Below are 12,530 nucleotides of genomic sequence, written 5' to 3'. Positions count from 1 at the left end.
GCTTGGTTTGCTGTCTTATGACCAGACAATTGTGACACGTTGGGTTGGGTTGCCCTCTGTATGAGTCAGTTTGTGAGTGTGTGTGGGTGTGTCTATGTGGTAGTTATTTCTGATGAACTGCAAATTTGTGTGTGTGCGCGTTGTGTTTTTTTTTGAGTGTGTTAAATCACCCTAACTCTAAAAGGAGTCATCTTCACTATCATTACAATCTTAATTTATCCACCATGTTTAGTTACTTCCTCTGTCCTGTCCTCTTTGGCATCTTCCTGCGTGGTGAGGACTGCTCATAGTGTAGTGCAGCAGTGCCCTCTATGGTATCCAGCGGTACTGCATGCTGAAAGAATTGGACCCTGCTAGTGGGGCCACTGCAATTACAGGGTTACACGTGTCACCCGTCAATCAACAGATCTTATCTTTGTCCGCTATTTGTTTAGTTAAGAACTCTTTTACACGCCATTAATAAAACGGTGCGTTGCAGAACTGTAGCAGACCCCCCCCCCCCCCCCCGACATAGTACAACAGCAAAATTATCACGCGTTCCCTCGTGTGTGTGTGTGTGTGTGTGTGTGTGTGTGTGTGTGTGTGTGTGTTTTGCGTTCCCTCATGTCTTCTCTTGTTTCTGCTCTGTTTATCAATCAGGCCAAGGAACTTCCCACCTACAAAGACAACGACTTCATCAACGATAGACAAAAGATCTACATTGACGAGGACAACAAGAAGATGTTCCTAGAGAAGCTAAGAAAAGATGTTGAGGTGAATGGAATGAATGGCAATCCTTGTGTGTGTGCGTGTGTGTGTGTGTGTGTGTGTGTGTGTGTGTGTGTGGTTTTGTCATGGTGAACTGATAACCATTAGTGAGTCAACATGAATGCACACGTTTGTGTGGTTTGTGGTTTTGGCAAGTCATTCAGTCAAAGGGATTGCGCAATTCCTCTTCCAGACAGGAAGTGTGGAGTGGAACTGAAGTTTGCCTTAAGTGTGTTCAAGTCAGCTAGTGTACATTGTTCCACCCATAGACTGTATATATAGAGTTCTATGGTTCCACCAGAGCAAACTGCTTCCAGGAAAAATAAAAACCAGCAGGAGAACAGTACTTAACCTTTCTTTTGAATATTTTATTGACAACTTTAGATACGTAAATGGGAAGCAGTTAATATGCTATATTAACATACTATTAAAAAACAAGCTCCTTTGAAAAGCACTTTTACTTCAATTCAAATATGTATATGAATTGTGCTATGGAAGTGAACTTGCCACGCTTCTTCCTCCCTTTGGCCAGTTCTTGGCCCAGCTGAAGCTGATGGACTACAGTCTGTTGGTGGGCATCCACGACGTGGAGCGCGCCGAGCTGGAGGAGGTGGACAGCGAGGACAACGAGGAGGGGGACGAGGGAGAGAGCGACGGCGGCGTGGGCACCCCACCGGACAGCCCGAGCAACACGCTGGACAGCAGCAAGCCGCTCTCGCCCGGCGAGTTTGATCCCACGATTGACGTCTACGCCATCAGGAGTCACGACGGTTAGTGGACACACACACACTACTCCACACCAACAACACAACACGTAGAACACGTTACATTCATGTAGCGCTTTTCTCAACACTCAAAGCGCTTCACATGGAAAGGGGGACCTCACTAACCACCACCAATGTGTAGCACCCACCTGGGTGATGCACGGCAGCCATTATGCACCAGAACGCTCACCACACACCAGCTTGAGGTGGAGAGTGAGGGAGTGAATGAGCCAATCACAGTGGGGGATGATTAGGGGGCCAGAATGAAATGAGCCACACACAAACACACACACACACACACACACACAAACACATACACACACACACACACACAGTTTGTTGTCTTTTGTGTTCCTGTGATGTCATCAGACTTCTAAAATGATGAGGATGTAAAATGAGTTAAGGACCTCTTGACTTAAAGGTGTAAACTTTAGTGAAGTAGATGAGTTCATCTCTTAGATGCTGGATTGTTCCTTCAGTGATTTTGTAGTTTAAACAGAATGTTTCCTTGTGAAAGGGATAAAACAGACAGCTGTCAATATCAGTGTTTGGCGTTTCCTTGTAGCAGCTCTAAGCCAAGTAATGCTGAAAATGCTGAAAAGTGGTTAGGCTGTTTGGGCCACTGTTTTCTAGTTACTACCAGATACGACGTTGCACACAGTCAAATAGTGTGTTAGTGTCACAGAGTTTAATTTACACACCGTGATCTAAAAACGACACTTTCCTCATCCCGCGCAGAGTGACTCATTTCTCAATAGAAAATGTCTTGAAAACCCTCTTTACCTCCCCAACAGCTGCCCCAAGGAAGGAAGTGTACTTCATGGCGGTCATCGATATCCTGACGCATTACGATGCCAAGAAGAAGGCAGCCCACGCAGCCAAAACCGTTAAACACGGAGTAAGTATCTGCCTCGAATTGATTACAGACAAGTGCATCACTTGTGTCGCGCAAATGAACAAAACAGGTGGAAATTTTTTTTAATAAATTTATCCATGCTGTCAAGTTATATTCCCTATAGATTTTAGAAGTAGGTTGCATATGACCGTTCTACTGTAAGAATGTCAGTTGTTACATGGTGATTATAACAGCACGTGACATTTTGTAAATGATATTTAATGGTGATTATAACAATACATTTCATTATGAAAAATATATTTAATGGTGATTATAACAATACATTTCATTATGAAAATAGTATTTAATGGGGCAGCGGGTCAGGGCTTTAAGTCTGTTTTGGCACCACATTTGGCCATGTGTTCAGATCTGAAAATAGATTGCATTTTTTCTGAGCTATCTTACGACATCTTTAACATTCAGTGGGAATGTAGCGGAAGGACTTGCAAAGACATGAGTAAGGTACCCCTGCAGTCGCTGGTCTATGGAGACATGTCTCTAGGCCGTACATAGACACATGCTTATGAATTTTCAACTCTGAAAAAGTGATTGATTTTGGCAATTAAAAATGGCCACTTTCACTTGTTTGAAACTAGGAACTAGTTTTGATTTTTTATGTGTGTGTGTGTGTGTGTGTGTGTGTGTGTGTGTGTGTGGTGTTTTATATCTAGTATTAAAATAAGTACAACTTCACTTCACTGGTGCTAACATCTGTATGTGAGAGCAGCATCATTATGGCTGGGTTACTGGCTGGGTTACACTGGACGCTTCGGTCTTCATGGCTCATATATACTCTGTGTACGCTACGCTTCAGTTGTACTTTCAGTGTATTCTGGGGGGGGGTGGTGTTGTGGCATTAGAACTGAGTCTAAAGCCTCCCCCTCCCTCCCTCCCTCCCTCTCTCCCTCCCTCCCTCTCTCCCCCCCCTCTCCCTCCCTCTCTCATCTCTCCCTCCCTCCCTCCCTCTCTCCCTCCCTCCCTCCCTCTCTCCCTCCCTCCCTCTCTCTCTCTCATCCCTGCAGGCCGGAGCGGAGATCTCCACGGTCAACCCTGAGCAGTACTCCAAACGGTTCTACGACTTCATCACCGCCATCCTGCCCTAGCTGGGCTGCCTGGCAACCAGCCAGAGGGGGGGGGGGGGGGGTATCGGCCCCACTGAGCTCCACGCCGCAGCTATACCACCACCATTCGTTTACATTTTACTGTTTGCTTTTGTTTCTGTGTCGGTTTTGTTTTGTTTTTGTTTTTTGTGTTGTGATTTTGTTTTCCTTCATTTTGTTTTTGGTTTTAATGGGACCATGAGCGTGACAAAGGAGAACTCGTGTGCAAGTGGAGACCGTTTGGGGTGGGAAATTGTGGCTTCTTATGGCTTCGTAATGCATGTCTGTGACTGCGTTGTTTTAATGTCCTTTTGTTGTTGTTGTTGATGTTGATGATGTTGTTATTATTCTTTTGCCTACCTTGTTGGAGGTTTGGAGGAAGGAGATGGACAATGTATTTAAAAAAAAAAAAATACTTTACAAGAAAAAAATAAATATGAAAACATTATAAATAATAAAAAAAAAAAAAATATCCACTGAGGAGTGGACAGGAAGTGCATCATCCCCTGCAGGAAGCTTCACCTGCTACCTGGATGCGAGTCCGGGTCCCTCTATGCGGATCCATGGGACCTGGTCTTCCATTGAGAGGTGGCATCTGGCCACCTACAGCGCCCCCTCCTGGTTGGCTCTCCCGGCCCGCCGCTCCCGCTCCCGCTCCCGCACCCGCTCTGCTCACTCTGTTGCCCCCATGGGCATGATGCCAACCCGGCATCCAAAGACTTATTGCGAGGCACCTACTGTCTACTTGCCCCCCACCCACCCACCCACCCATCACCATCACCATCACCATCACCTATCCCTGACTGTAACTGCCCACTTCCGCACATCAGGGCTGTGACCTTCCAGGGGAGGGGGGTGGGATGGGGTGGGAGGGGGGTGGATGGGGTACGAACGAGGCCTTCAATGGACAATGTCTTACTCGAGCGCTGCTTGCTGCAGCAGCGGCCTTGTGTTTATCTCGGAGCACCGTGGGCACACTGTGGTGTGTTGAAGGGGACAGGACGGGCGGTAGAGACAGGTGGAGCAAGATAATCTAATCATTGCACAGTTTGCATCCTCGAGTCTGTTACAGGAGAGATTGACCTGCATTTGCCATCTGAGTCTGTTACAGGAGAGATTGACCTGCATTTGCCATCTGAGTCTGTTACAGGAGAGATTGACCTGCATTTGCCATCTGCACCTTAAACAAATTGTTGCACTTTTCCCTTTTTTCTTTAAAAACAAAAGAAAGAAAGAAAGAAAGAAAGAAATGGCTGTTTATTCTGTTACTTGTTGCAACAAAAGTTCTATTAAATGCAGGCCATCATTTGTTGTTCTGGGAACAGGAGAGAGCTCTGTGTAGATGAATGGACAACCATACGTTACCTCTGTCTCGTTAACAGCACACACACCTTGGTGTGACATGTCAGTGTTTTAAGGTAGGGGGTGGGCTATTTGGTGTGACATGTCAGTGTTTTAAGGTAGGGGGTGGGCTATTTGGAGAGGAGTTGCTCATCGGAAGGGGAGCTATGTTGTGAATTTTTATTTGCCAATTGATTTTTCTGTTTTAGCCTTTTTTTTGTATTTTTTTTTTTCATTGAATGTTTCTGTGTGTAACTATTATGTGTCCCTCGAATGTGTTGGATTGGCAGTTTTCAATTGACAAGAAATGGAATATGTTGTATATTTTGCACATAACGAAGAGAACCAAACGATAACCATTTTGTCCCACCAGTCGGCTTCTACTTACAAGGGAAATGAAAAGATAATGAACATGACGGAGTGCTGTTGGTATTGGTATTACCTGAACTAGGTAATGTGCATTCAAAACTAACCCCCCCCCCCCCCCCATCTTGTCTCTTTGGAAAGCCTCAAGTGTTGAATTTGGTAAGAGTTACAGATTATATGCACATATATTTTTTTCATTGCTTTTTATTCAAAAACTGCTATCATGACTATTTAAAAAGAAGTTAATACTGCAGTGTTCGGTTAAAGTGGTCTCATAAATGAAGATTGTTTCTGAAATTGTACAATGCTTAAGTACTGTAAAGTGCATGTTGCATAAAGCTTTTATTTTCTGCATTATATGTGGTCGAGTCCTACAATTTTATGTTTTACATGATAACACAGTTTTTCTCCCCATAATATAATTTTTTGAAATGGTCCAAAACTGCTTTATACTGTTTTCATACACACTGTGCAAAAAGTGTGCCTTTTTACTCAAGATTATTTAATTTTGTATTTTGTAATATTTTTTCTTTCTAAGGTTAAAATATTATTTTCTAATATGAGGGTGGCATGGATATTTCCCAGTTTTCTTTCATCCTTATTTGTGGATGTATTGGATGTATGATATCGATACTGGAAAATAACGTCATTATCCCCTCGGCTTAAAAAAACCCAACACGCTTAATGATCTTTTCCTTGAAAGACATCAAGACATGTGCTGTGACGGACCGGCGGTGTGCCCATTTTGATTAGGTGTGTAACTTGCTATGAGTACAATATTGTGTTGTAATAGCCCTTCTCATAAAAGCATTTTCCTCCCAATATTATACATGTGCTACAGCTTTTTAAACGGGCTAACTGACCCTTCCATGGTCTTGGGATTAGCCTATCTGCAAGCATTGAAAGGAAGCGTTGATATCCTCATCACATTTAAAAGGTAGCCTATAGGCCTATGCTTCTCTCAAAAATGGCTCGTTTGTTGTAGATTCACAGAGGTAAACAGGTAGGCTATAATCTAATCGTAATGTCCAGATATTGATATCCTTTCCCGTTGTTCTTAAACATCAGGCCTATTTCTCCATTTTGCATCCATGCGGTGAAAACAGAAGCTTATAATGAAACTGTACTTTTATCATGTTCATGTTTTTTGATTGTGTTTGAATGCCGCAGTTGTAGGCAATGTTTTGTGTGACTTTCAAACGTGTAAACGTTGATGGAAAATAGCTTAATACCACCCATGTCTATTTCTAGTTTGTTTCAGCCTAAATTCTTTTGAAAAGGGCAATGATGGCCACAATAAACTTCCTTTCCGATGCGCGTCTGACTCAAGAGTCCGGCTGCCTGTGCGGTAGCATTCATGTAAAGCGAATTAATCTCAAAACAATAAAGCACTTTGTCTGCGCTCCTGCCTTCACATATTTATCCTTCCCTTTTGTCATTTATCATTGGATGGTGTTGCATTTATTTTCAACATAGAATGAAGGAGCACATATTCACACTGATGAAGAACGTCTTGGTGCACATCGGCAGCAATTATTAAGAAATGTCTCGTCAAAGGTCAGTAAACTGCCACAAACCAGCAGGTTGTGAGCCAATCGAAGAATTGGCCATAGGCTACTGACTATTAATTAATCTCATTGACTTGAATGTCTGCATAGCATTGGCTACATTTGATAATATTAACCTTTGTTCAAAAATAGGGCAGCGTGTTTAACAGTGGCGCGTCTATCGCAAGTGTGCACCTGGAGGCACGTTATTAAACTCCTCTCGCGGAACAGCAATTTGACAGTCCTTAGCCTACATTTAAGTGAAGTTCGGCAAAGTGGGGGGTAACTTAAGTTATTAACCAACATCAGCGCTCAAAGTCGGTTGATACGAAGACTGTTTGAATCCGGTTCAAGCACAATTCTGAATTAAAATTTCCCATGTTTTCGTGCTGGCAATAGCATAGTTTCATTTGGTTGTTGGTCACTGCCTTGTTAAGACAATTCCAGGCGGCAAAGTCTGGAGGTTTTGATAAACCAACCACCATGTGATATACCAACCCCAAGTTTTTGACAGGCATAAAGTAGGATATGACAGACGTAATTGGATATGTCGACAACAAATAAATGTTATTGAGTGTGTGTGTGACAAGTAAATGTTATGGAGTGTGTGTGTTTACGTCCGTGCGTGCATGCGTGTGCGTATGTGTGTGTGTGTGTGTGAGAGAGATCCCTTCGTCAGTCAATCTCCCCACTTGTTTTTGTGTAAAATTGTCTAAGATTTAACCCTATACAGCCAAGTTGTTTTCTGTAGCCTATTGAAGTGTTCTATTTTAGTTCAGATCAAATATTATTTTGATTATGTAATAAATAACTGACCACCTAAAGGCTATGCCTGCTCTGACTCGTGTAGCATTTGGCGATATCTGGATAAATGAGCCGCGTTAGAACACTTGGCCTATTTGGTCTTGAAAAACATGAACACCAATGAATAAACTAATGTTGGTATAGTGTGAACTACCCATATCCGCCTTGCAGGAAAACACCGACTTCCTTTAATCCACCAAACATGCCAAAGGTTCATTTACACGACTTTATATATGCGATAAACATTTGTGTTAAATTAGGCTGGATTGGGTTGATAGAAAACCTCAAAATAGAATATGTACCCAGTAGCCACACTAAAAGATTTCTTGCACAGTTTGAATAATGTCTCCTAATTGTCTGTTTCTGATTTAGGGTTAGATTACTAACTGTAATGCTCATTTCACCTTTGGACCACTGGACCACTGTTTAAAAAATATGCCCAACCTTTCCATAGGCTATTTGCGAAACAAGCTATTAGTCGAGGCGTCTGTGCCTTGGGCCTACCGTAGAGAAACTATTATTTTGGGGATCCACATTTCTCAGCCTAAGAGACAAGGTGCTGTTTTTACAATAGAGTCATTGAACAAACTATCTCTCCGTTCCTCCTTAAATTCCACCCCGTCTGTTCAACCTCCCCTTTAAGAGGTACTTTCATTCATTAACATCACCAGTAGGGGGAAGCAACACATAACAGTTGCGGGTCAGACTGTGCTCTTATGATTTTCATTGTAAAATCTCTCACTTTATTGCACTCGAGGTTGCAATAGACGGAAGCGATTTTATTGATGTTGCGCTTCGTTAATGTCAGGCCATTGCATCGCGAAATTTCCCAGTAGGTTTTTAAACAACACATTTGTTTTTGTTTTTGTTGTTGATGTTAAGTTACATAACTGGCATAATCGGTTAATGATTAGCCTACACGCGTGCGAACACACACGGAGATAGATTGGCGAGAGAGAGAGAGAGAGTGTGAGAGAGAGAGAGTATGTTAGTATGAAAAGGTCCATTGATTGGTGTGTTTGGAATAATTTTATCTCCAGACTATTTTGCTGAAGAACTTTCTGATGATGATCATTGTTCTTGCCCATAGCCTAATTATATGTTGCAGCCCAAGCCAAATAGTCTGTCATTTATCTAGTGACACTGTAAATATTAAATTGATGTATTTGCGCTCCAAACAGGGTGTCTTGAAAGGCCAATATAACATCAGACTGTTAGAAAGTGTTAAATGTTTCATATGTATTGACTTATTTATTCATATTTTTGTGAATTAATAGCCGTGTCCATTGCGTTTCCTTCCGTGCCTTCTCATAATTAGTAGCCTACCCACCAATATGTAGGTAAGCTTTATTCTTTATTTAATATGCTAAATTAAAATATCAAATGTTAGTGTAGTTTAAAATTCAACAACCATCTAGGCTTACACATGTTCTTACAATTTTAGTACGTTATGAAAATTATCTAAAATAGCCTACATACAATTTTTCAGTCAACAACTGCCAATACGGCAACTGAGGTGTTTGGGTCTTATTTTTTAACCTTAAATAACTAAGGTTAATTATTTCTGAATATAAACTGATTTGTTTGGTCTTAGGTGGTTGATCAATTAAAATTTAAAGTGAAATTAAACAATATATGCCTAATAATTTGGAAATCCACTGAAATAGAAGACAAAAAGCAATGAGTCTTAAACGTGAGTCGATTTTTAATGATTTTAGTTCATTCAATTAGCTTTGAATCAAGTTATCTATGCGCATTAAATGAACATGCACGGCTGTCGAATTCTTTACATTATTTTTGGTCTTTGTCAGTTTTTGATGATTACAAGTTCACAGAAAAACAATTATACATACAGAGAGAGAGAGAGAGGGAGAGAGAGAGAGAGCGAGCAAGGGAGAGAGAATGGATTGACTTGTGTTTGTCTATGTGTGTACAGTGAGGAAACTAACTTGGTCTAATGTAACTATTATTTACTTGGTCTGTGGGAAGAATGGGAGTCTGTACAAGTCATGCGTGGGATCTTGCTACATCATGCATGGGATCTCTGCCCTATGGTAGCTCTGATCTAGGCAATGCTTTCAGATTTCTGTGCGATTGTAAAAACAACTGCCTCTCCAAATGCAACCGATATGTGCTTCGCTGTTGTTTCGGAGCAGAGGGCCACAGTCAGTGTTTTTATTTTTTTCCCAACGCAGCTTTAGTATTTGAGAGTATAGCTTACCTAGCAAACACAGGTAGGCCTAAGCAACACTGACTTTAAAATGACACTGCATAAATATCTTCATTAGATATATGACGTCATGTTTATCATAGGGTATTTTTTAAATATATTTTAATATATTTTTTAAACGATCTCCAAAGATGTCCATGTCATGCCCTAGGCCTGGGTCTACTTTATGTTGTCATCAGCAATTAACTGCGTGAACGGATGAGGGGAAAGGGGAATGCAAAGAATAAGCTAATGTGAGAGTGACTGACTGAAAAGGGTTTACCAAAACATGAGGCCATGGAAGTTGGCGCGCAGCTACAGCTACTTGATTTGCTTCATGTGGTGGATAGCCGACATTTCTTCAGTTTAGTCCTTATGCAGTGTTGTGCCTATATTTGGATTGAGTCGAGGTCAAGCAGTTAGACAGAGCTTATTTGAGTATGAGTCATCTTGTAACTGAATTTCATTCGGTGAATGACAGATCTTCAAATTGCGTAAAATATTGCCGTTTGTTTTCTAAACTAAATCCAATGCCTGATCAGTTCATTTACAAATGGTGCTTTTATCCCAGGGGTCAGACAGGGTTCCGCTGTCCATCAAACGTTGCTGATTCAGAAATGTCATTGTAGTGGACTTTCTGAGAAGCGCTTTCCTTTTTTCCCTTTCCCTCTGATTGCTGGATCTGAATGCGCGCTATTATCTAGGCTATAAGGAACTGTTCACCAAATGTTCGGATTGACGCATGGAATGCAACATGCACAAGCTACCCCAATGTAACCTATTCATCTTTTTTGCACCTATTTAAATCATGACAGAGTAGGCCCATATAGAATTACACCTCAAGCTGGTGTGTGGTGAGCGTTCTGGCGCATAATGGCTGCCGTGCATCACCCAGGTGGGTGCTACACATTGGTGGTGGTTACTAGTGAGGACCCCTTACCCCCCCCCCCCCCTCCCCCTCATTGTAAAGCCACCTTGGGTATCTTGAAAGGCGCTATATAAATTTAAGTTATTATTATTATTATTATTATTATTATTACCTACTCCAAGCAGCCACGAACACATATTAGCACTTGTTACGGAAATCTCACTATAGGCTACACGTGATTACAAACTGTACGGATATTCCATCATAATTGAGCAATTCAAAATAAAGAATTTTAGTTATCATAAAGTTCATAGTTCAGTAACATTGTACCCCTTTCCCATTTTAAACATAGCCCTACGTTAGCCTATGCTTAAATGACGGTGTGGGCCTGCAATATTGATAGCGTCCCTAAACAGCCAACGTTTAATTTATAAATCTATGCATCTCCAGTGCTAGGCTTCTTGTAATCTCGGCGTAAATATTTGGGAATATCACTTTCGGACAAACAGGAGACTGATACAATTTTAGGTTGTAACAATAAAAATGAAGGCTTGGTGATAAAAACTAAACATTTTATAGCGTTTCTGTGGTGTTGTCATTAGTTGCCTACAAGATGACAAAGTCGTTATGATCTTCAAAGAATGGAGTTTTTATGATAATGTCTCATATTGTTAAAACGTAGCCTAATGGTGTTGTGCCATAGGCTGTTCTATGGGACTAGTGTACAAAGCATTATATATCAGCGGCTGAATTACAGACAGGGAAAAGTAAGTTTGTTTAGGGTGTGCCATGCTTCCTCCGAATGAATGGAAAACTTGGACTGTTCCCGTCGCTGTGGCGCAATATTGCGATAAATGTAGGCCGTGTCCGGTGACAGCCTCCTGTATAGCCTGAATGATATTGAACGTAGGCTACTTATAAGATGCGGTCTAGTTTGATGGCGCACAAGGCCCACAACATACAGACTGCAATGGCCTACTGTGGCAAAACCTAAGAATAGTCAATGATGAGAATTACCTTGTAAATGAAAAAGAAACAATAATTAAACACTGAAACTATCGTTAATTAACTGAATCTTTTGTGCTTAGGCACGGTCACCATTTTTTTTTCAGACTGTCCATATGAACAAAACAGGGGAGGTTCATGAAATGGAAACCCAAGACCAAGAGCTAAATAATTAAGTTGCAATAGACCTACAGGTATTAGCATGTGGATATTTGATTGTGGTAAATTCAAGAGATTTTGGACTTAATCGATAGCGTTATGGAATAGGTTGACAAAAGGATCTAGGCTACAAAGTTGCCAGACGAAATCATTGCTTGCAGTTAGTCTTTGTTTCCCATTTTAAAGCCCTATAGTCACATTTCCAGAAGAGTCCATAATGGTTTATGTTTGTAGGTCTACTTTGAAAACACAAGTTGGTCATAAGCAAGTTGGTTAAAACACACACTCATGAACTGAAATTGAATGTGCAAGTTCACATCGTCAGCCGCTCGGCAATCAAGGCAGTAAGGCGATCAGGGCGGCGGGACCAAGCGCATTATCAGCCGCTCTGCATGCGGCAGTGCACGGAGCTGTAAAAAACTTCATCACGGTGAAACATAGGCAGGCTAGGTGCCGTCCCGTTCTCCATATTATGACTCATGCTGGGAAGGGGGGTGTCTTTCCGAACAGAATACACTGATTACAGTGACCAATTACGCCAAAACTGAAAAAGACGTATATGCAACATGTTGTATTCTTGACCAGATTAAGTCTGCAAGCCTTACTTTGCTGAAATTGATTTTTAACTCTCTCCTTGTCCCTGTGCTTGTGTGCCCTGCATTATTTATTTGCTTATTTATTTATATAGCCTATTCATTGCATTACGACCTTTGCCTTAACACTTA

At 41.5% G+C, this 12,530-nt stretch overlaps 1 protein-coding gene across 1 annotated transcript; it reads left to right on the top strand.

Moving 5' to 3' along the window:
- Positions 1-639: 639 nt before the first annotated feature.
- Positions 640-6,627, top strand: LOC143112729 (phosphatidylinositol 5-phosphate 4-kinase type-2 alpha-like; the record flags this gene model as incomplete). The annotated part of the gene is made up of 4 exons (XM_076274998.1): positions 640-753; positions 1,280-1,517; positions 2,306-2,409; positions 3,429-6,627. Coding segments are annotated over 4 exons (537 nt in total), but the record flags the coding sequence as incomplete, so codon positions are not given.
- Positions 6,628-12,530: the final 5,903 nt, after the last annotated feature.

The sequence above is a fragment of the Alosa pseudoharengus genome, unplaced genomic scaffold (assembly GCF_046254945.1).
Source record: "Alosa pseudoharengus isolate Yale_2024_CS ecotype anadromous, Long Island Sound unplaced genomic scaffold, YU_APseudo_1.1 YU_APseudo_1.1_scf_102, whole genome shotgun sequence".
In the NCBI taxonomy this organism is placed as follows: Eukaryota; Metazoa; Chordata; class Actinopteri; order Clupeiformes; family Clupeidae; genus Alosa; species Alosa pseudoharengus.
Note: the sequence above shows the minus strand (reverse complement) of the source record. Positions and strands in the feature narration are given on the sequence as shown.